The sequence below is a fragment of the Chiloscyllium plagiosum genome, unplaced genomic scaffold (assembly GCF_037043375.1).
Source record: "Chiloscyllium plagiosum isolate Xiang-an unplaced genomic scaffold, Cpla_swu_hap1 HiC_scaffold_3, whole genome shotgun sequence".
NCBI lineage: Eukaryota > Metazoa > Chordata > Chondrichthyes > Orectolobiformes > Hemiscylliidae > Chiloscyllium > Chiloscyllium plagiosum.
In genome coordinates this window covers 65,162,692-65,188,458 of record NW_028270141.1, presented here as the reverse complement: position 1 = coordinate 65,188,458, position 25,767 = coordinate 65,162,692, and the positions used below count along the sequence as shown (strand labels likewise).

General features: G+C 38.8%; 1 protein-coding gene and 1 long non-coding RNA gene across 5 annotated transcripts in view; one reads left to right on the top strand and one right to left on the bottom strand.

The window, feature by feature from the left end:
• Nucleotides 1-120: 120 nt before the first annotated feature.
• Nucleotides 121-11,518, top strand: LOC122543865 (uncharacterized). The gene is made up of 3 exons (XR_006310168.2): nt 121-408; nt 1,081-1,208; nt 10,847-11,518. It is a non-coding gene; the product is annotated as an uncharacterized LOC122543865 (long non-coding RNA).
• The window catches only part of LOC122543810 (runt-related transcription factor 2), a 157,426-nt gene continuing 135,751 nt past the window's right edge, over nt 4,093-25,767 (bottom strand). For all 4 annotated transcript variants that reach the window (XM_087979828.1, XM_043682622.2, XM_087979835.1 and 1 more), the window contains one exon: nt 4,093-8,438. In XM_087979828.1, coding sequence (XP_087835954.1) covers nt 7,960-8,438 — 479 coding nt within the window. In that variant the 3' untranslated portion in view covers nt 4,093-7,959. The remainder of the gene's footprint in view (nt 8,439-25,767) is intronic.

The following is a 25,767-nucleotide window of genomic DNA, read 5'->3' as shown; positions in this document are numbered from 1 at the left end:
ATCATGTGACGTCATGTCTACGCGTTGGCGCACGTGCAGACAGTGAGCAGGACCGAGGATCTCAATGTGGACGGGGTTGACAAGAAGAGCCCTGGGCCCGGAAGGCTATCTCCCCCCCGCGCTTGCATTTTGCACTTCCGCATCGGCATTTTTAGCCCCCACAACTGCTTCTCTCCTGGATCCCAGTTTCTCTCCATGTTCCGATTTTCCACCTGCCGCTACGGCCCTTTGAAACCTGCGCATGTGCAATTTAAAGTGGTGAGCGGTGTATATGCGTTGGTGCCAAGAAACGCGCACTTTCTTAAGGCACATAGTTTACAACAGAGGAACATATTTTCAATAGAGAGTCATGATTCGAATCAAGATGGAGAATGAGATATTTAGACCCTCTGCTGACATGGTATAACAGTGAGTATATCAGTAAAGGTATACAGATTATGAGACATAAGGAAACACTTGCTCTGTATGCCTTCTGGTGATCACATTCTTTCTGTGATAAAGTGAACAAACTTTCATGCAACTTGTAATTATGACCTTATAGTGATTTATACAGTTCCAGCATGACCTCCTGTTCTCATACTCTGTGCTTTAGCCAATAAAGGAACCCACATGCTTTTCTACACTAATTTCATATTCCTACAAGAATCAGTGGGTATACACTCAAATATCTCTGTATTCCCTTGCTGTCAAATGACCTCATATTTCTTGCGTTTTTTGTCCACCCAAATTGCATTACTGTACCTCACATTTCTCTGAATTGGAAATGGATCAACTCAGTCCCAGAAATTCCTCAGGGTACTGCCCAGCTGTTAAATGTCTTCAACCAGTTTGATAATGACCTTACCTTCAAAACCACAGAAATGTGGATGTCCGGTGATGACTTTACGGTCCATTTATAATTCCTTCAATAATTAAACAGTCTGTGCCCAAATACAGCAACATTTCACTTTTGCTGTTAAGCAAAAAGGCTAATTCACACAAATGTAAGCAATAACCATCTCCAGCAAGAGATCTCATCACCATTGCCTGACATTCAATGGTATTACTGTAATCAAATTTCCTGTTTTCAACATTCTAAAGGTTGCTATTGATCAGAAACCTAACTGGACTGGCTACATAAATATTGTGGATACTGGAGCAGAATAGAAGCTGACTTTTTATGACAAGTAATTCACCTCTCTCCTCAAAACCTATCCATCACCTACAAGGTACAAATCAGGAATGTAAAACATATTCTCCAGTTTCTTAGATGAATGCCATTTGCTGTGTGAAATGTTGTACTAAGTAGAAAACAAGGTGGAGAAGCAGTACTATATCTAAATGGTCCTGTTTTGAATGTCGTACAAGAACAAAGGTGCCTGGGGATGTGCATATTCAAAAATCTCTGGAATTGCAGAGGCAAATTAATAAGGCAATTAAAAAAGTGCATGAGATACCCTTCTTTGTAAATAGGGTACTGTATACAAAAAAGATGAAGGGCTGTTGTTGTGCATTTGTAGTGTCCCTAGCTCTCGTCCAGGACATCAAGGTTCGAGTCCCACTTGTTCTGAGGTATAGAGTAACATCTCTGAACGGTTTATCCAAAAAGATATCATGCAAAAAAGATGAATCAAATCATACCCTTACAAAATGGTGGTTAGTCTTTAGCTGGAGACTTGTGTACAATGCTAAGCACTATGATTATTTCTTGAAATCTGAGTGCTGCTGACAAGGTTATCATTTATTGCTCATGCCTAATTGTCTTGGAGAAGGAGGTGAGTTGCCTTTTCAAACCACTGCGAGTTACTTGAAACATGAATGGACCCAGTGATGTTCCAGGAGCAATTCCATGATTTTAACCCAGCAGCAGTGAAGAAAGGCAACTTTGGTTCCAAGTCAGGTTTGGGTGTGACTTGCAGGGGAATTTACAGGGGGTGGCATTCGTATACTGTCCTTGTCCTTTTAGTTAGCAAGGTCAGCATTTCACAAGTGCTGTTGCATCCTGAAAATGTTACACAGTGCAGGAAGGATAGCCAAGTTCTAGAGAAGGTACAGAGTATATTTACCAACGCAATATATGAGATGACAGCATCCAGCTGGAACTCTTATCAACAAACACAGAGGTAGACCCCATCTACCACGCCCTGAGAAAAGGAACAGGAAGTGACTTCACCACAGGAAATAATATCACCACAGGAAATGACATAACCAACCCAAAGAAACCCAAACATATAAATAGAAAGCAGGAATTTTCAGCATTGCTTCACCTGAGGTCCACTGAAGATGTTACCTAGTAAGGTAACGAAACGTCTGGAAATGAACCTTTCAGCTCAGCGAGCAAACCTACATCCATGACAGTATTCAGTTATGTAGATATTTTGGAGAATATTCAGCTTCCTCATTTAAGTGTCTGAGTCATCAAGTGAATTATAGTATAGGAGACTGATACTTATGGAGTTACTACAATCCTGCACTTAAGGTGTCTTTGTATTCCTTGCTTTGTTCACCCCAAATGCATTATCTCACACTTCTGTGGATTGGAAATCAGTCAACTTAGTCCAAGGATTCCTGAAAAAGGTTAAGTGCAAACCTAAGAGTGGCATTCAAACTTGTTCAGCGTTTTATTGAGTAAATAGGTCAAATAGTTCACATTAGCATCTTTTCTGAAATTAAAGACTTTAAATAATTAAGTAAAGAACTAAAAAGGAAATTACAAGAAATTTCTTCACCTGGAGTGTTAAGATCATGAATGCACTATTTGAAAGAAGGCTGGAATTAGATTCCATAAAAACCTTTCAAAAGCAATTGAACAGTTTGTTTGAAAGGAGAAATTTGTGGAGTTAGGGGGAAACCATTGTGTGGAACTAACTGTGAAGAGTTCTTGCTAAGAGACAGACTGAGAGTGATATGCCAAATGGTGACCTTCAGTGCTGTAAGGTTCTATGTGTGAATTTTTCCAACCCTTTGAAGCTAGGCTGGAAGGTCAGAGGGCCAGCGATATGATGGGGGGAAAAAAATCAGATTGGGAGCCCAAAATCTTTCCACTATAATATATTGTCTGTTCAGGAACAATACAGTATGGCTGCTCAGAAGTGAAGCAACTAATTGACTAAGTGGGGACCACTTCTTGCCCTGCTCTTCCTTAAGCATTTTACCCACAGTGAAGAGCCCACTGCCTCACGGGGAAATTACCCAGTAATTTTCTCTGAGGTCTCCTTCTCAATGGATAATTCTTATGAATGGAACCTCAACCCTGGCTACTTCTTGTGGTGGTAATGTGAATGCCATGATATGTGTTCTTTGATAGGACTGACAGCTTTTGGGGTGAGCACCAGCCCTCTCAATTAGATAGTAGCTTGAGTGGGGGCATTTAAGCGGCTATTGTAGGAAAAATCAAATATCATGGTCCTAATATCTACTGGAGTGGGGTCAACTCCTGCTTTTTTCTCTGGCATTAGTATGTTACACCCAATGGCAAAATCCGGACCTATTTGATTGTGTCTATTAGAATTCTTTATTGGATAAAACTGCACCAAATATGCAATGCCTGACTTACGAGTTTTTCCACATTTCCTTAGTTTTGTATCAAAAGAATAAGATTACAAAAATGGAAGGATAATTCCATAATCATATGCTGAAAGCCAACAGCCAAGCATTCAAAATGCTTACGTTAAAGAATTGGCCCTGTTGCTGTGCACTCAGTCCTTGTTATCCATTGATTTGCTACCCATGGATCCACAAACGCCTTATCTTTTCCATTTGGGTGGATCATGAGGCTGATTGTAATTCTGTCTCTGCCCATTATAACCTATTGCAAGTTCTACCCAGTGGCAATGCAGAATTATACCTTGTGCCCTGGAACTTGTCTCCATTTTAACAAAGGTCACAGAAATTGTGAATGCAGGATTGTAACTCCATAAGTATTTGGCTATCATACTATGTTTCGCTTGATATCTCAGACACCTAAATCAGGATCATAATAACAGTTCAAGGAGATTTTTTCAGTAACAACCAGAAAATATTAGTCCATAAGAACCAGAGCAAACCTGAATTCTATAGCTATAGCTCCACATCCTTTACAGTATCTTAAAATGATCAAAAATAGATGAAACATTCATAGAAAATGCCATTTTATTGAGAATGAAATTCAAACTTAAATCAATGTTACAATCATGACAATATGTCAGACAAGGAATTTTGCGTTTTAGTGACAAAAAAATCATTATCTTAGCATTATTCCCTTTTAAAACGTAGCAAAGTGATTCATAATCAATTATGGCAATGGCTTGAAACACAATGCATTTGTACAGTATATTCAGTGCAAAGCAATTATTGAGTAACAGCAATAAAAAGCTTGTATTTATACAAAAAGTAAAAATCAAAAATCACAGAATAAAAAGGTAGCAGTGTAAGTATACCTTTGAAATTAAAACTGCAGAATGTTGTCTGTTTTACATACATAAAAAATGAATAGATTAAAATGTATGTTTTTTTTCATGGAGCTCAACTATCTGTGATAATTACATTAGAAAGCTAGGATTTCCATTTCTTGCCTACAAATAAAGAGTACAAAATATGAACTGTATTGTAAACTGCTGAAATTATGATAAAAGAAGCCTTTTTGTGTTTATAAAGAGAATTCAGCATTGAAAATAATGTGTATCAAATTAGGGATGGATGAGACTTGCCTAGATCCTATTCAATATTTATCAGTGAAAAAATTACTGATCTTGTTCATTGTACTTCATAAATTCCTGTCACAGGATAAAGGGTGTTTTCCACTATTGCAATTTTAAGAGTATTACTTTCATAATGCTAAACAGTCATGTGCATGTTTTAACGCTGCAGTGAAGAGAAGAAAATACAAATGTTTTAGCAGAAAATGGACAAAGCTTATTTGCTACCAGTATTGGCATGTTACATCAGCAGAATGACTGTCAGCTAAAAAAAAACTCAAAGTTTTATGTATTCCTTTTGACAAAATTGCATTCATCAATTATTAACATAAGCTATGTTCAGCAAAAATTTTGATTTACAGCTAGAATCAGTGCTTCTGCTTCCTTAGCAAAAATCTTATTAACCAAATTCTAAAGCAAAGCAAATTCTCGTGAACAGCACAAAATTAGACATGGTTTTAAAGTATAAATCTGATTTTCACTGTTAAGAGTTTTTGATTTGCATCTGACAGAATTCACACCTGCACAGTATTCAATGATTTACTTTGCCACAAAACATTAGGATATTGTGTTGAATGATAAAATTATCATCAATAATTAGAGAAAGGAAAATGGAGAGATAACAGCTCCCATATTTAGCACTATCCCAAGGATCTCTGCAGAATCATGTCTCATCAATGAAGGAATCAATTTATTATTGACAAACAGTCTGGGCCATATCTAAATTTAACATTTCAGACATAAGCATGTGATTACAGACTGCAATTAGAGTGATGGAAAGCTGAATTCCTTTTTGCTGGGATATAATACCTCAGATTATTTACTACCACGAAATTAAGAAATCTCAGTGTACTGTAAAGTCTATTAATGCGCATCCCCATTAACAACAGATTTATTAGTAAAACGTCTAAGGCATCATGTAATGCAGTATAAATGATAGTTTGTATTAGTAGTTAGTGCCGTAGAAAACTAACTTTATTGGAAACCCCAAAGGATGTTAGCACCTGCAGTAGAAAACCTGTTCCTAATGGGAAAGCGATGAATACATTTTGTTTGATATTGAAAATGTATTGCGATTATTAAAACCTTTGCCATAGGGAATTAACTTGGTGGATGCTGGATGTGATGCGAAGTGCTTTTGACTGTACAAAATCTTAAATTTGGTTCCAAAATTGCTGCCTGCAGCCCTACAAATATCACATCTTAACAAAATGTACTTTTTTAAAAAATCACTTTATATAAAAAAACATATTTAAATCTTTGAACGCCCAACTTTAGCAATAAAAATTACATTAAACAAATAAAGTACCTCTTATTAAATAGGTAACAGCTTGCACCGGCAGTAAGACTTGACTAGTTCGACCTTGAGTTGTGTAACCTGACACCTGCTTTCTCAAGTTCTGTTGAAAACTCCTGAACTCATTACCTGTACAGATACATAAATGTAGACTAGTGGTTTGCTTCAAGCTACCACTTGCAATAAATAATATCAATAAAGTTGTCCAGCTTTAATGTAAATTGGCCATATTGAACCTTGGGTCCACAAAAGCATGCTTCACACAAGAGAAATTTGCAGTAAAAAAAACGTACTATATCTAAATATTGAAAAATATTTGACTTTATTTAATACATAAAATAGTAATGTCTAAATTTTAGAATAGAACAAATCATTTGAAATTTAAAGAAACATTAGAATATGTAGATTTTGAATTCATGTACCTCTCATGAATTTTGTGCTTTTAAATTATACTCAGAAACACATTTCCAAGTGTAATATTCCCGAGTATTGTATTTATCAGATTTAAAGACTTACATCTCAAGTACCTTGGTTACTATGAATCATGGTAGATTCTTTAGTATTGACACATCTCCACTTGCCTTAATAAAAGCTGAACCAATAGAAGGTCTCAAGACAGAGTTAGACATGATAATACTTATTTAGAGTGGATCTCAAGGAAGTAATTATGAAGAGTAGACACTACTTAACTGTGTCATTTTCTTTGTACTTGAAGGAAGGAGATTTTGCATCATGTTATTTCTCTAATTTTTTTAAGAAGACAGATACAACTGTAGGTGTCAGAGCAGACCAATAAATGTCAACTGATTTTCAGTAAAATAGTGAATCAACTAAATCCCCACTAGCTCCTGCTCATGTAAATCTAGTTAATGCTGCTATGACTGAAAACTACATTAACTATTCAGTGAAAGTTACAGAATTTGCTTTTTTAAAGATAATGAAGTATCAGATCACATGAAGAACTTGTTGAGGCATTGTCTTTGAGAACAAATTTTTGATTAAGCACATCTGCTTGAAACATAGAACATTTTCTTCCTTTGTTGATACCACTGGGTCAGCTATGTACTTTATAATTAAAGTAATCCATTTGAGTAGATCACAACAAGATTAATATTAATAAGTGCCACCTTTTTCAAGTATTTAGACAGCTAAAGGTACGAAACTGTAATGATGCTGCAGTAGACATTACTATTTTAATGTCGCTATGTCACCAGGAAGAATCTTTCAATTATTGAGTAAACAATAGTCAATAGAAACATTAATGACACTGAAGTAGATGAGATTGCTCCAAGCCAGATGGCATTTACCTCGTTTTAAACTGGAAACCATTTGTTTGAAACATACTCAAAAACATAAAGAATGAAAAAAACAGACAGTCCTTTTGAAATCTGCAGTAAACATTCAATTAACAGGCATTTTTGGGTAAACGGCACTTAGAAAAGAATTAATTTTCAATTACATTTAAAGGGGATTTGTCAAGAAATCTATAAAGAAAATTTCTACCCCTCTGCACAGTTACAACTGAATGCATACATGTACATTTCTGGTACAACTATTCTAATAGTCAACTATGTTCCCTCACACATGATTTAATTAAAAAAGTTAAAGTGGGTAACCATTTCTTGGAGGACTTTTCATCTTCTTAAGCTTAGAGTCCTCATATTCTTCTTGCTTTTCGCCACTTTTCTTGCCATTTTCAATATTGTTCAAATAATTGTTTATAAATTACTGCAATTTGCACAGTCAGTTCTGGGAAAGCTATCTTTCTAAAACAAGATGGTTTTGCTGAGTACCTTGAAGTTCTTCATTTATTTGGACAAGATAACAAATTTACTCAAGAACTTATAAAAAAAAACAATGTTCTGTGCATATCTTGAACAGTACAGAAACATCTTCAAATACTGCATCAGTTCTTTCACTCAACAGTCTTATTATGATAAGATGTTCTTCCAGTTAAAAACTGCATAATAGGCACTATTTAAATGATGACTTGTTATGTATTCAGAGTCAGTAGGGTCTCCAGACAGACTCATCAATCCTCCCAGTGGAAGTCAACACAGTGGGAGAATTGCTATGGCTAGCATCAGTATCGACAGCATCATTTTGGTTGGGCAGGTTGGGATTAAGGAGTGTACTACCAGTTGATGCACTGGTGCAAGGTGGCAACATTCTGGAAGGTGAGCGTTCTCCCCCTGCCACCATGGAGAATTGGTAAGATCCAGAAGAGGCGCCATAGTAGAGATAAGGTGCACTGCTGGTCTGGAAGGGTCCACTTTGGTTTGGGGATGAGCCAGGGTAGGGTGGTGGTAGGTAGGTGTGATAATGTGTAGCTGCAGACATACCCAAAGACATGCCAGTTGTAACAGGAGTTGGTGTATAGGTGAAGGCAGCTGGGTAGTGCATTCGAGGATTTGAGAAACGGCTCTCTGTGAGGGAAGAAAGACCAAATTGCCGTGGGTCAGAGAAGGGACCAAGATCTGTAGCACCTAGAAAAGAAAAGAGAGAAAACATATCTTGCAAATCACTCAAAGAAACATTCACATTCTATATTAAACATTTTAAGGTTATATTCTAATTCATATCTAAACACTGTGGCCCCCTTGTGCTGGAAACGAATGTGACTAGTCACAACCAAATTTAACACTGTCACTTTCTTCTTTCACTATGGTGTTGACTTGTTATGCGCTGTGCTATTTGAGGATAATACACAATATATTTTATCCAATCATGAGGCTTAGTGTAGTCATGAAATTGCCTAATGACAAGTTAAAAACTTGAAGTGTTCATGTTAATGATTGGAAACTTGAGGTGGCATCTTAGCTGCCAAGAATTCCCCGTTACATGGTTTCAGGAAGGCCCACAACATCTTGTACCAATCAAGCATCAAGGGGCTAGCAGCAAACCTTTCCTGGGGATCAAGGACCCCCAGGGACAGATGTGTCATCTGCCAGCTGCTCAAAAGCTAGTAGCTGTTATGTACTGTGCAGCAGCACTGGTGAGGTAATGGCTGTTACCATTAATGCACCTTCCTAAGAACTTAGTTGGGCAGACCTCCATCACACCCAGGACTGGGTCTCTGTAAGGGATTGTTTCCGTGCTGTACATCTCTATGACTGCCGCTGCCTCCCTGCCACTAAATCCCCCCCTCCCCCCAGCCAAATCACCAGCTCACCCTTACTATAACTCCCTAAGGTCTGCAAAAGCAAATATGGCAAGGTTTAATTGACATAGTGAGCTCCCTACTTGCCACTGTGTCATTACAATTCACCACCCTCCCTCCCAATCCAGTAGCCCTTATTTCCCACACTTCATGGGGAAGTTGCATAATTCCAGCAAATGTTACTTTCCACAAATTAACTGTGCATTATCCTCAGGTAACACTGACTGCAGCAAACTTACTCATGCTTCAGTGTAGACATTGTTATGTGGGAATGAAATGCATTGGTTGTCAGCACAACATCTTGCATGGCACCTTGGGTGACAAGTGAAAAGGACCCAACATGGAATAAAGTTTCTCATTCAATCTCCATGATACATATTAAAATGACATTAGTAAGATGGAACTGGTTTCAAAGCAGACATTTTAGATTGATATTCAGATTGAGATTATATGATGACCTAATTTCACCCTCACAATTTATGATATTATTCAAATTTGAGATTAGTATATAGATTCATAGAATCATAGTGCAGAAGGAGGCCATGCGACCATTAAGTCTGCATTGACCATCCATGAATTATGCTTGTTGTACTGTATGTTTGTATATTTAAATTCTTGTACATGTATTTATTGCATACGGTACGATTCCATGTGAAAAACAGATTGTAGTTTTGGTAAACGTGTATTAACATCAACCAGTTGGACAGATGCCATAACATTGTAGCTATCGGTCAGACTAGGCCTAGAGCCAGCCCATGACTGTATTGGGACTACCATATTTCTAGAGGGATCTGAAGTCCCAGTATTCCTTCACAGTATTGGTTTTCTATTGATTGTCACGGTGTCCTGCCAATTTCCTAAAAATAGTTCAAACGACGTTTTCAGTTATCTTTCCTTTCATATATAAATTGGACTTGCAGGTTGGGGATAGAGTAGGGGAAATCTGCGTGAAATGTTGTCCTTCATCTTGCAAACATGCATCACATCAGATTGGATAATCAGTGGACCTGTACCCCTCTTCCCACCCTATTTGATGTCTCTCAGGAATTTATTGCTATATTTTTGGTGCCAATAGCTCCATTGCAGATGATGTCTTTTAAATTATCTAGATTGCCAGTTATGGTTGGACATATTCCGGAAGATACTTTCATTTTTTTTTCTTTTTCTTTTTTTTTCTTCTTTTTTCTTTTAACCCCCACACTACCGCCTGAGTGCAGTAGTGCTTATTTTATCCCCAGCACCCATGGTGTGTGTGTGCAGGTGTGAGACACAGTGGAAGACACAAGGTGCACGAATCTTTATTCAAATTCCACCACCAGGAAGATAGGAAAACACCCGGGTGGCCAGTGACAAACACTGCCCTTCACATCAGAGGGCAGTGCTGTGTGATCAAAACAGTGAAGGGGAGGGTAGGGACTAAATCAAAATAGAATTGGAGGGAGAAATTATGCACTCCACTCCCTGCGGCGCCCACCTCTCCCTGAACAACTCCAGGGTGTTGGTCGACACCGCGTGCTCCTTCTCCAAGGACACCCGGGCTCTAACATAACCGCGGAAGAGGGGCAGGCAGTCGCGGAAGATACTTTCATATGGTGTTCCAGACTCTTGTGATTGGTCCTCCAAGCTGTCAATCATCATTCTAAAACTTCCTAAGACCTTTTTTTAATATGTTTATGTTTTGATTATTCTAAATCTGATCATTCTATGTATTTCTCACTGTTCCCCCTCACACAGAAAGAAAATACTGACTCCTCCACCACTTCTGGAATTAATGTTGAGTTTTTCATACAAAAGAAGGTGCACAACTAAGAACTAGTGGGAAAAGTGAATTATTAGAGGAGGTCATCAACAGCATCAGAAGGCTGAGCACTACCCAATAGTCACACAAATAGCTGACAAATTTAGAACACTGGCTATTAATGAGACTCAAATTCTTGAGCAGTACTAAGAGACCCAAAGGAAATATGTTTGATTGAATTCCAAGAGCATTCATGATTGTTCTTTATGTAAAACTGAAGCCTTTTGTAAAAACAAATAAGTTTTATTTTTATAATAAAAAAATTTCCTCTCCTTTATATTGTCTCCTGTCAAAAATTAATCCAATGTGCTGATCTAACCTTTCTATTTTCATTCTTACATTTACATTACATTTACTGTTGAGATCTGTATCATTGTTTTTTAAAATTATATGCAAGTCTTCAGAAATCACAAGCTGTTGATTCTGAATCTATGAAATAATACACAAAATTTCAAAGAATAACACTGTTGTTCTATTTATGAAGCATTTTTTGAGGAGCCATAGTGAGAAGTGTGATACAATGAGCAATATATAGAGAGCCCAATGTGTGCATACTCAGTTGAAGTGGGAGCTATAAATAACATGTGTTACGTATCAATATATCAGACATTTTCTAATGAGAGCCTACTGTACCTTAGCTGTAGGCTAACAAAGTAAGTACAAAGCTCGTTATGTATGTGGTCCCCACAGTTCTAGTTAAACAGAAGTTAGGTAAACATCTTAGAACTATTTTCAACTATATTTTTCCTGGAGGGAGTACAGTTGTTTTTATCCAGTGTAATTAATATATATGATTTGAAACACATTCCTGAACCAACTCTAAAGGAAGTCTGCACATAAAACTGAATGGAATGCATTATTACTTGTTAGTTTGTGCCTAAACAACAGCAGATATCTTAGGTAAGGAATGCAATTCTTTCTACAGTATGTCTGGTATGCCCACTCTCAGCATTCTTTTACTTAGGGGGTATAGGGTGTGGCCAGTCATGCTTAGACACTTTCCTCCCACATCCTGTCTCTGTAACCCAACAAATGCCAGGAGTAGATGCCAGCAACTGTAACTTATGCACGATTAAAAAAAAGTCATTCAAACCTTGAAATTATGTTTAATGTTATATAAAGATTGGCAGTGATGAATGGGATTTTTGGTGTAGTTTGGAGGAATGGGGGCTTTGTGGGTGCAAGATTGGTAAATAATTTTTACAACTGATGATATTCCATTTTTTCCACTCACCCCAACCACAATCTATCCTGATTTTTTCAAGACTCTTTTCTTGAATTTCTTTATCATTTACTACATAGCAAAAGGCAGTAGGAGGAAGGCACAAAGGTGAATAGTTCATTTTTTATGAAAACAAATCTGGAAATCTGAAACAAAAACAGAGAATGCTGAAGAAACTTAGCAGTTCATTTTAGTATTGCTCTTCATCATTACAAATACTATTGAATAAAGATGGCATGGCAAGGTTTTCATTTGTGCCATTTTTAATAAGATTGTGGGTAAGAGTGTTATGATAAAGTGTTGCAGATGAGTGGGAAAGTATTGCATAGGATAACACCAGTGGTGAAGAGATACTGTCCTAGGGGAACCGACATCTGTGTACACATTTACAGGAGCGTGCTTTGATCGAAGACATCCTGACTGTCTCCTCCCTCCCTTTATCTTCCTGCCTCCATGCTGAGCATTCCTCCTGTGCAATGCCTGTTCTATTTCCCTGTTGTATCGCAAACCCAGTGGCACTGCAGCTAGAGTCTCTGCACCTGCTGCAGTCTCTATGAGGACAGGTCATTAAATCCCCTGTGCTATCTACGAATTCAGCAACTCACTACACTGCTCACCAGAGAAACACTGCACAGTACTTGCGTAAACTTCCATTAGTGAAACTTACTATAAATCACTTTGGCTAAAAATTAGATGGCTGGATTAATGTGATTGGTTGTCAGATTTCGTATTATGGAAGTGAGTGAGAAGGTATTCGGGTAGCCACCTAACATGTTACATGTACCAACCCCAGCCAAAACACACCCTGTGGCAGCAGGTAATATCCAGTCCCTTGTGTAGGGTCCCTGTTATTCTTTGGTGGGTGGGCACATGCAGTTAGTAAACCTGCACAGTCCAAATCAAATCAGTAGGACATCATGAAATTGACATTTGTTTTATGCCCAGTCCAAGCTGGCATTGTGTTTAGCACTGGGCACAGCGTGGGGCTTGCCAAGGGTTATGTGTACCATTCTGAAAGTCTCCAGTTTCCACAGCGCTGTCTCTAGAAAGGTTACCGAAACAAATTTACAGCTTAGTGTTTAACAACCAAATACACTATTACCTCAGTCTATCTTTTGCATCTCATAATTCGAGACACACCAAAACTACCAACATTGCAAATCATTTTGGCCTGTTTCCATTATGTCTTTGCAGCAAATAGGGCAATTTCCTCTTTACAAAGGTACAAAGACATAAACTATAGGAATAGTCATTTTAAAGTCTAAGACAAAGACTTACAGCTGTAAGTATTTGTCATTGTTTACATGTACGATTCTACAAGAGGATATGACTGTTCTTTGTCCAATTATGGTGTTCTACAGTTTTATTTTGCAGTTGCTGTTGTGTGTTTGGAATGTGCTTCATTTTGCTATGGTATCCTATTTCATTTTATTTTACAAATTACAATAATTACTTTTGTCTTTTGATGTAAGCCTTTCTTTCAATCCCCTTCTTCTGAACAGACTAATGAATGCAGAGCTGTAGGTTCATGGGAGTGGGGAGAAGGGGCAATAGTTCCAGGGCACCTTCGCCCATATGTTCAGTCTTTACATGTAAACTGACAGTGGCCCGAATTTCACAGCCTCAGCTTCACAGAAATTGAACTGTACCGAGCATAAAACCCATGAACCACGAACAATCTCTTTGTTCTTCCTGCAGCCACTATTTCCAACCATCAATGGAACTGGCTGCCCAAAGGGCCACCTGGTTGAGTTAGGTGCCTGCTTTTATCATGCAAAGCTGGTTATACAACTCCAATGTGATGATGAAATACAAATGTACAACCTTGTGAGATTGGCACTAAAAATCGTGCAGTCTAAACAGGAGTCCTTAAAGGGACCACTGTATGTTGCTTGTGAAGTAAATAATTACATGTTTTGTGAATGAGGAGGAACATGATGAATTCTCCCTGGGTGTATGAATATTTTTTGCACTACCACTGGTATTCCATCATATGTTTTTCCTAAATATAAAACTTCTTGTTCAACTAATGCAGGTACAATTGAATGTTTATCCTGTCCAATCATTCACCTGACTGACAAACGACCAGTCATCAAAATCAGAACAGCCTTGCTGATGACATTGGGCAAGCACCACAATCACACCACTCACTGCTCAAAGATACTCCCTAAAACGTAATTTTTTGACCAAGCTTTTGGTTACCCATCCTAATATCCTATTTAGCTTGGTATAGCATTGTAATTGATAATATTTCTATGAAGTGCTTTGAGATACTTTACTATTTTCAAGATGTTAAATAGATGCAAGTCATTGCTAATGAGGTGATGGAATCAGAAAAGCAACTAAGTTCACACATCAAAAACTGAACTTGAGATATTTCTGGTCTTTTTTGGCTCAATTTCAATCAACAGGGTTGCACTTATCATCATCTGTGTACCCATGATCTTTCTTTTCTATGAAATACAGTCAGTTCTATAAAACGATAGTTGCGTTCTTGAGCAACCCCGCATTATGGAAAAATCGCACTTTAGAAACAGTGTTTTTGGTGCCAGCACTGTAATCGTGTTACAGCCAACAAATGTTTTAAAAGTTCACGCTTTAGAAAGTGTCCCCAATTCGTCAATTGCATCACAGTGAATTTGCGTTGACAAAAAGAGCGTTATAACAGAACGACCTATACATAAATCAGGTAAACTGGCGATACCACAGAAACCATTGTAAAAATCCTTTACTGTAATTTGCAAATAGACTGTTTAAAATCCAAAGGTAAAAATGCTGTGTGTTTAAGAAGCCCACACAAGTTGTGACACATGACCAGTATATCATTGCTCAGGACCTATTGCACAGTGAGTGCGTGAGTAGGGACCCCTTCAGAGAGAATAGCATGAATCGGAAAGTCATATGGAAACGCTTTCATTGAACTGTTTCCATGAAATTTTTAATGAGCCAAAGCCTTTAGATGTGGTTCAATGCCTTAAATTAGCAAAATAAAAAAGGACAAATCCTCTTTTCCTTTCAATCCATACTCTGCTTTAAAAAATTAAAAACCACTAATTGCTTCTGGTTCAACAACAGAAAGACATTAAAACAAGACCTTCCTCCTAAAAATAGCAGCAGTGCTCTTCAGATTCCTATTCAGAATCAATAGTGTTTCTCCCAGTCAGATTGTCTGCTTGAGGCATATAATGTAATTTTTCATGTTAATACAGGTGGGAGAGTTCAAGACTTAATTACATGACTGGTCCATTAAAATTGCTTCCATCAATTATTCATTTTGCCAAAACCTGAAGTGAAATATCTCTAGGATACAATCAAATTGTGTAATTTAGCTTACAGTAGTAGAATTAAAACTTATCAGAATTCAAAAATCATATGTTTGTAGGTCATTACATCTAAGCATTCAAACTTATTTGTGTTTATATTTTGGAGTGATTGGAGGTGAAGTTTAATAGATTAAAAACAGGTGATGCAGTCCTTGTAAATAACAAGTAAGCTCTCTGAGCTTGTTATGAATTCTTCTCCTTTGTTTTTAGATGTTACTCAGGTTTGATATTCTATCTTGCTAAGCAGTATGAGGAAGCCAAGATAGCCTGTCTGAAGCTCATTGTTGCTCCCTTCTATTGGACAATATGTAAATTAGAACTCACGTAGAAAGCCGTGAAGAAGCCCATTCATCTGGTCTGTTAGTTATGCAACCAATATATTAATGGTAGAGGAGAGCAATTACAGGGTGGAATGAAGTACACCCCCTGTCTGCTTCAACATAACTAATTATATTATAAAAGTCTCAGATTTGTTTCTAGAAAAGGCAATGTAAAATTGCAGCAAGATTTCAAGTTCCTTGAGAAACACTAACTGATTTTACGTTGATGTCCCAAAGATTAATACAATTATTTTTTAAGTCTCACAGTTAGAATAATGTTACTATATGTGAAAAGAAATGTGATGATTTAGTTTCCTTATTGCTATGTACTTTTTGTTGGAGGCACTCCCTCTGAGTACGAAGTATACCTATTAGCTTTCTTCAAGCAAAAGCAATCAATTCTACAGTACATGAGGGGAAGTTGAGCGATGGCACTACATACACAAAAGTTGGTTATACCAGCTCACATTTTAAAGCTATTATAAATCATTTATCCATTTGAAGAAAGGGGTAATTTTCAAGAAGCAATTGGTTAAATATTTATTATAATCATTAGATGTATAAGCTTCTGATTTTTGGAAAAATATCTGTTCAATAATACTTATATTGTTCTGACTGAAAAATGTTCAGATTGTTTCTGCCCTTTTGCCTACTTATTGAAGACTTCTGATTTCTCAGCCATGGCTAAAATCTGAAATCCTATAGCTACCAGTCTTTCCCCCTTAAGAAAGGATCAGTCCTATGACTGAACTTCTGATCCAAAAAAAAACAATGATCAGCAGAGAGTAGAGATTAAGTTTAAAAGGCCCTGGTTGTGGATATACATTTTGGCTTCCCAAAGGCAGCATGCATTCATAAAAGTAACTATTTGCCATTGTGGGCTTTATGATAGTACTAAGCATTGAAGCATGAATGCTTTCTTAGCACTTGCACAATTTGCGCCAACTACATGCTCACACCATCCATGCTTTGCATTGTCTTGCATGCCATGTCACCAAAGACTTTCACCACTGCCATTTTGAGGTGCTGTTTAGCCCAGACACACAGGCTGCTTGCCAGTAGGGATTTGTCTAGTGGAAGGGTAAACATTTTAGTAAATGGCAAATTAAGGTGTTAATCCAACACCTACAGCATCCCCATCTGTATGTGTGATAAACATGCTGCATATTTATGAAACCAAATGGCTAGGTTGGAAACTGATGGGGTCTAGTCCTCAGTCCAGGGGCTTCAACACAGTTAGTTAACCACTTGTGATCTCCCCCAGTACAGTCCAGTATGTGCGTGCATGTGTATGTATATGTATGTATGTGTGTGGCAGGCAGTCAGTCCTGTAGTGTTAGTATATGCAATCAGGGGAAGCCTAAATCATCAGTTTGGGAGCTGCCAACACAGCGATCAGGGCTCTCATCAGTCATGACATGGGGTTGATTGATGATGGCAGCCAGAGATGTGGAGTGGGGTGGGTGCAGTTGATGGTTACGGAGAACTACATTGGATGGTAACAAGAGGGGACTTGGAGCATAACTGGCCTCGACAGGATCAGCTTAAAGAAGCATCAAGGTACAATGTTGGAATTCGGTGGACTGGGAAAACAGCAGTGGGCAAAGCTCAATGTGGTGGGTCTCTACATGGTGGTGGTGGGGGGTGTGAGGAAAGGTGCCGCAGGGCTACAAGTACTTCCTTCTTAGTGACGTTGGTTGGCCACTCAGCTGGCATGGTTCCTTCACCAAGTTCTGCACAGGTTGAACCTGAATCTGGATGGATAATGCAGGCATGTTCCCAATTATCAAGGTGCAGCCTGTCTTACAATGTGGTGAGGTATGCTCAGCCCCCATTTGCGGCATATGCCACCAACAACTGACTGATTGATTGCCTTCCTGTATGTGATACTTCCCTACGAGACAGTGATAAATTGAGGATATCCAGTGGACCTTAGGAGCAGAGTAATGGTGACTTATATAGGGTGGTTAAACCTCGTATAGCTACAGACAGGTGAAGTATGTTGCATGGCAGTTAAACAGTGAGTAGGATGAGAGAATGTGGTTATACGTGTGAGGAAATGACAGCCATGTTGGCTATGTGCCGAGAACAACGTGGCTTTGTGGTTCCTCTGTCATGATGTTGCTAGTGAGAGACACCACCAGATTACCAATGCTTGGCCCTGTGTACATAAGCCCTTCAAAGAAGGATATATGGATGCTAGGGATGTGGATATCTATTGAGTGTCAAGTTTTGGGAACAGCATGTAGTAAGATGTGGTGGAAATTGGATGTAAGAGATATAATAGGGATGGTTGATGAGATGCGCTTCATTAATATAGTAAGATAATAGGTAAGGAAACAACTCCCTTGACCATATGGAGAATAACCTTCCAAAAACTCAATGCAATTTGGGTTTAGCAAACAAAAATATAAGATTCAGCCCAATATCTTCCTGCTCAGTCTGTACTTCAGTCCTTCCAGCGGGCAATCAAGGGAGACATTGACAACTGATTGGGAGCAGAGCAATTATCCACAACATGACAGAAATACAAAAGAATGTTTGGCTAATCTACAAAAAAAAATCTGTTTGAATAAAAACCATTTAAATAAGTAAATCAAAGCTTCCAGTTTTTAAACAAATCCATTACAAACATTTTTGTAAATGCGTTTATATGTGCTTTATAATTAACCTCAAGAGAAAAAGAGAAAAATATAATTAATTTCATTGAACAAATTTGCTCCACTGGACAACCAACTTTGCAGATCACCCATTAGACATTTGGCAGCCCCAACAGTCAATGTGAATGAACATTCACTGATTAACTTGAGCTAAAGATATACGTTTTCTCTAAGTCACTGCAACAATACATAAACAATTTCAAATAACCTTAATTAAGTTCTTTGACAAGGTGACATACATAGTGAATGACAGTAATGCTGTGAATGCTGCATATTAGGACGTTCAGAAAGCATTTGATACTGTGCCAGGTTGGTTGGCAAATTAGAAATGTTTGGGATTGATTGGTGGATCCTTGGTAGCATGGATTAGAAGTTGGCTAAAAGATAGGAAACAGCAGGTAGGTAGAGATGAGCATTTCTCAGATTGGAGATGAGTTCAAAGTGGCATTTCCCAGGAATCAGTGTTGGGACCCTTGCTCTTTCTGATTTATATACATGATTAGGAGATGGGTGTTGAGAGCAAAATCTCTAAATTTGCACATGATACCAAGATAGGGAGAATAATGAATTGTGAGGATGCTGCTGAGCTATTTCAGAGGGACATTAGCAAATTGGCCAAATGGGCAGACATCTGGGCAGATGAATTTCAATGTAGAGAAATATGAGGCAATGCATTCTGGTGGAAGTAACATTGGGAAACAGGACAGGCTCAATGGTACAACGTTGAGGGCAGTAAAGGAGCAGCGGGACCTTGGGATTCATGTGCATGATTCTCTGAAAGTGGTCAGGTAAGTTGTAACAGTTGTTAAGAAGGCTTATTGAATCTTTAGCTTTATAAATAGAGGCGTGGAGTACAAAAGCAAAGAAGTGATGCTACATCTTAAGTGATCATTGGTCAGACCAGGTTTGGAGTATTGTCTCTAGTTCTGGGCATTTTATTTAAGAAATGATGTTAAAGCCCTGGAGAGAGTTCAAAGGAGATTTATGAGAATGATGCCAGGAATGACAGATTTTAGATATGAGGAAAGATTAGAGAAATTGGGCTTATTCTCCTTGGAGCAGAGAAGATTAAGAGATGATCTAATTGAGGTGTTAAGAATAAAAACAATTTTGACTGGTAAAAGAGGATATCCAGTTTCCACCAGTTGGTATATCAGTTACCAGGGGTCACAATTTCAAAACTGTCAAGAGAACTAGGAGTGAGATATGGAGAAATTTCTTCCGCGGAGAGTTGTTACAATTTGGAATATGCTACCTGGGAGAATGGTAGCGGTGGATTCCATAGGAGGTTTCAAAAGAGAGCTGGATGTATATTTGAAAGTGGTGAATTCAGAAGACTATGGAGATAGGACTAGCTGGGAAGCTGTTTCGGGAGCTGTTATAGAAACACTGGGTCATATGGCCTTCTGTACAGTAAAATTCTTTGATTCTATGAACTTGTTCAGATTTAGCATTTTTACTGTAACTTCCCTTCATTTTCCTGTACCAAAGCTCTTTATATATTCAGGAGCCTTCCAGGTTGAATCATTACCAGCAAATTTTCAACATAAGGTTTGAATTTGGTGAAGCAGTGTTGTGGTTGGTCTGTTGAGAATTCCTGTAAAACTAAAAATCTACCTTTTTAGGTTAGAATTGCAGAATCATTATAGTGCATAAGGATGCCATTTGGCTTTTTTGTGTTTTTACCTGCTCTCTGATGGAGCATTTCATTTTAAGCATTGTCCTGCTTTCTTCCCATAACACTCGCATTGTTCCTTTTCAATGAACTCCCTTTGGAATGCCTCAATTGAACTTACCTTTACCACATTCTAGTCCAACCACACTCACCACAAGAAAGGCTTTATTCTTATTTTCCTTTTGCTTTTTTGGCAATAACTTAGCAAAGGTGAAATGTAAGTAACAGATGTGAACAAACAATAAGGGCAGGCCCTTCCCCAATATTTAGTTATGCAGCTGTGTACACTATGACTGCTTTGGCAGTGGTTTTATTTGTACTTGGCAGTACATTTTCACACTTTGTGCCTCAAGATAATGGCCCTGAATTTCCCCAGGGGCTCACCTGATCGTCTGCTGTTACTTTAGCAAATGTAAGTAGAGCTACAAGTATAACACCATAAATGGGCACTTCTGGCAATGTCCCACCAAAGTCACAGCGTGGATTGGGGCAAACCCTTGATGTAATTTGATGGCAACATTAGCACACTTTGTATTTTTCGCTATACACTATCAATGATGCAAACCCAGCCACAGTTTGGTACAAGTTGTGCCAATCCAGGGGAAAAAAGTACAACTAAATCACTGCCTTGTACACTGACCCAGAGTGGCACTCAATCATTGTTTCAGTGCCTCCTTTCATAAATAAACAAGACCACTTTGATCATCATTTTGGAGGACATAGCAGTGTGCAACAGCTGCTGCCTATGAGAGGACTCTCAAATAAGTGAATGGCATTGCTGCATTACTGAAAAGAAAACTAGCACTCTCTCTTATATATCCTGGTTATGCTACTGGCTGGGTAAAACAAAATAAAACTTCCCATTTCACTGGCACATCAGACACTTCCTTTTCACAGTTCTTCAGGATGAAGGATGCTTTTCACATCAGAAACTGGAATGGAACAATAAATTGTGTCTGCCACATTATTACCAGAGGTTAAACTTTTAAATACAGGTTCTACAGAGATTATGAAAGAATTTAACCTGTCTCCAAGCAAATCAGCTGTTGGTGCATTAAAAACCAAAACAATGAATGCCTCATAAAATGATGTGTGGAATTATCCACAATTAACTGTAGATTATTTATCAATGAACCTGCAGTGATGTTGTGATATTTACTTGACTGTGAAATTATCACACAAAAACAACGCAAGGACTGCAGTTGGTGCTGTAATAAAATCCACCAAACAAATACATTGGGTGGGATTTTTGCATGCCAATGGTTTCAGGAATAAAGGCAAGGCTGGAATTGCAGGTTGCTGCCCTGCATGTCAGCACCATCCTAGCTTTCACTCATTTACAAGAAGGATAGATTGTGACCAGAACAGTTGCCTACCTGCAAGTGGCAAGGTAGCCTTGAAGGTAATTAAGGGGGCTTTTAAGTTGCCTCTTGTCCATTGATTAGAATTTTTCACTTGGCAGATGGATCCCACATTGCAGCCAAAATGGAACAAGAGAAAGCAGTATCCATGTAAGTGGGAAGTGGGCAGTGTTTCATGCTGTGCAGGACTCTTACCCATATCCATGGCGGTGAAGTAAGGCTTCTGGGCCCAGGCTTGTCTGCTCCGTCCATTTTTCTTTTAATTACTTTTCCTTTTTTCCTCTCTTTTCTCATTGTTTTTCCTTACTTTCTCTTTTATTTTACTTACCTCTTGTTGAAGAGCTTGGTCACAGTGACGGCATTGGCAGCAGTGAGTGGCACCAGCATGAACTTGCAGCGGCAGCAGACGGTTTGTATTCCCAGTGGCTTCTGTACTGACTCATGGCTGCTGTGGCAGAGACGATTTTGGGTTCCTGGCAGTGTATGTGTTCAGACTCAATGCATTCATGGAGATGTTGATGGTGGCGGGTTTGGGCCCAGTATGCGACCTAGTGGCATCAGCAGCGGCTGCTCTGGTGAGGTATGCCTGAAGTGGATTCATGGTGGCAGCTGATTCGAGATTGGGCCAATATGATATCTGGTGGCATCAGTGGCCTCTTCATTGGCAAGGCTCATTGAGGTCTCTTAGTGGCAAGGGTGTTGGTGGAGGTGAGATGGCGCCAAAGAGTGGCGATGTTCATTCTGGCAGTGGCAGCACAGTAAGGGGGACTCCTGCTTCGCCACCGGGCCAATGGTGGAGCACATAACAAGAAGGACTGTAAAATTGAACACTTTTTTCTTTACTTTTTGCCTTTATATTCTGTTTTGAGTTTTTTTTTCTGTGATTTAAGATGACTCTGAAGAGTGGCAACAGTATACGACATTTTTTGTTATACTTTGTAATTCAGTACATGTGACCATAAATAAATCACATCTGATAAATAAAATAAAATCTGTAAATCAAATCAAATCAAATATCTAGCATGGCTGTCAGGCCACAATTCTGGCCATTTAGTGCTCCATAATCACAGCATGGCACCTATACCTTTTAAGTAATCAAAATTTTTCTCTTGATGTCTATTGTGAGTTGGGGCTGACAATCTATCAACATTGGAGGGCCTCCTATTGACTGTCTGATCTCAGGACACTAGCTGCTGAATATATCCTCTGATCATTAATTAACCAGCTCTCCAAAGATTGCACAGACACAGGGCCAAAAATCACAGGTTCACATGCTCCTCCTGAACTGGGTCTCTGATCCTCTTTCCTCAGTACAGCAGGATCATTGGAGCCTCAGGCCCTAGTTAATGGGCCCTGTTGTAACTCCCTATCTCGAGACCTGATCACACTATTCAACGTGGGAACCTAGAATTGATCCAAATGTTGTGGTCCCAATCCCAAATGTAAAATCCAAATCTCAGTGCTATTGACATCTATGAGATTCAGAAAATAATTATAAACTTTTGAAACATTGATCTTGGTTTATAATAGCAGCCAAAGCCTTTGATTTGATTATTGCTCACAATCCGTTATGTAACAGACAGGGAGAAAGCATAGTTTTCTTGTGTCACAAAGTTATTCTATTTGTATTTATTTAATTCTTGTATTATTCTCTCTACATTGCCTTAGGCCATGGTTAGTCTGGACTGAATTATCTGTATATGAGGAATTGCTGTGGTTACATTACCACAACTCAAGCCCCACTTCCTATTAACATATGGCACAGAACAAGAAAGGGGTTTCTGTAGTATTGGTGAGTGAGCCTCTGTTTACCCAGTCATGGATTTTAAATTAATCTGAAGTGAAATTATATCAAGTTGTTACTTGTGACTTTAGAGAGAACCTGAAGTGCCTATTGCTGCCACCGTTATTCATATGGAACTGTTTTATTCTGTACAGAACCTGGAAGAGATTTGAGCCAGTCAATAGGAGGTTTATTGGAGATTCAAAACAGCAATTGCTTAACAATGTGCTACTTGTAAAGTTTTTCATATACTTTAAAAATATCACTGAACCAAACAACTTAAATATGTTCTAAATATAACGTACAGATCAAATGCAACAGCTGTTTTAGGGTAGTTCTTTCTCATCTGCTTTTATTTCAATATAAAAGATGCCAAAATGTTTTCATCTAATACTGTAAACTTAAATTTATTTCAAAAGGGAATTCTTTTAATGCACTGAAAATTCTGATTCTTTGATGCTGCTGAACATGGTGCAAAGTCCTAATTGCTCACAAGGGACTAGTAATTAAACTGTTCATAAAAGTAAAGATTGTTGTTTTGCCCCAAAGAAAAGTACACTCTATTTGAAGGAATGTTTACTTCCTATTTCATAGCAGTGTAAAATAGGTTTGTTTTAAAAAAAGGATAAAAATCCGTTGGATGTTTTTAATAGTTTGAAACTAATGTTCTGTTTCAGCAAAGGTGATTCCATTGGCTAATTTATTTTAGTAGGAGAAAGTGAGGACTGCAGATGCTGGAGATCAGAATCGAAGATTGTGGTGCTGGAAGAGCACAGCCGGTCTGGCAGCATCCAAGGAGCAGGAGAGTCGACGTTTCAAGCATAAGCCCTTCATCAGGAATAAGACTTGTGGCCCAAGGGGACTGAGAGATAAATGGGAGGGGGGGTGGGCTGGAGGGAAGGTAGCTGGGAATGCGATAGTACATGGAGGTGGAGGTGAAGGTGATAGGTCAGAGAGGAGGATGGATTGGATAGGTGGGAAGGGAGGTGGACAGGTCAACAGGGTGGTGCTGAGTTAGAAGGTTGGTTCTTGGATAAGGAAGGAAGGAGGGAAGGGGAATGAAGAAACTGGTGAAACCTACATTGATCCTGTTTGGAGGGTCCCAAGGTGGAACCAAACCCTAACCACCCAACGCCTGGAGGAAGCTTGCCTCATCTTTCACCTTGGGACCCTCCAACTACATGGGATCAATGTGGATTTCACCAGTTTCCTCATTTCCCCTCTCCTCACCTTATCCCAGATGCACTCTTGCAACTCAGCATTGCCCTCTTGAATTGTCTGACCCGTCCATCTTCTTCCCCACCTGAAGAAGGGCTTATGCCCGAAACATCGATTCTCCTGTTCCCTGGATGCTGCCTGACCTGCTGCGCTTTTCCAGCAACACATTTTCAGCTCTGATCTCCAGCATCTGCAGACCTCACTTTCTCCTCCGTCCATCTTCTTTCCCACCTATCCACTCCACCCTCCTCTCCAATCTATCACCTTCACCTATCGCATTCCCAGCTACCTTCCCCTCCCCAGACCCAGCCCCCTCCCATTTATCTCTCAGCCCTGTTGGACCACAAGGCTCATTCCTGATGAAGGGCTTATGCTCAAAATGTTGACTCTCCTGTTCCATGAATGCTGCCTGACTGGCTGTGTTTTTCCAGCACCACACTCTTTGACTAATTTATTTTAGTGAAATACAAACCAATCAATAGATCAAACTGGCATGGGTAACTTATCAACAAGTAGCTGCAAAATGTTGGAGTAAAAGTAAGTCAAATTCAATGTGTGGAAGGTCACATATACTGTATGATTGATTCTGCTTGATTGAAGGAGCTTGTGCACGGCTTGCTGTCTCTGCGAGAATGAGAGTAGCTTGTACTATAAATATTGTACATCCAAATAAATCATGACAACACCTAACTCTATAATGCCAAAGGGAAATGGAAGCTGAGGGAAGTTGATTGAATTCTGTTGGCACCTTTCTTTGACTTTTAAACAGAATGTTCCTATTATTAAAAAATCAGATTTTTAATTGCCACTGTTACGCCAAAGGACAGGGCATGTTTGATGTACATCTTTTTTCTCCTCCGATTCACGTTTTTCCTTCCTGTCCTGAATGTTGTAACTCCTGCTGGGATACAGCTCCATCGCTATTGGCATAAACTTTAATGCTTCATTGTACTGGATGTTCTCCATGTATTACTAAGTTTTGGTTACAATTTTCTCTTTTAAAATAAAGTGTGGGGGCAAGCATGTTAGGTGTCAACTACCTCACTAGCCTCACCACCATGAAAACTCGACTAATCACATGACAATTAGCTGTTAGATCACTTGGAGGAGCCGGTGTTGGACTCGGGCGGACAAAGTTAAAAATCACATAACACCAGGTTATAGTCCAACAGGTTTATTTGGAAGCACTAGCTTTCGGAACACTGCTTCTTCATCAGGTGGCTGTGAAGCAGAACCCTAAGACACAGAATTTCTTGCAAAAGAATAAAATGATATATGAACAAACCTAGATTGTT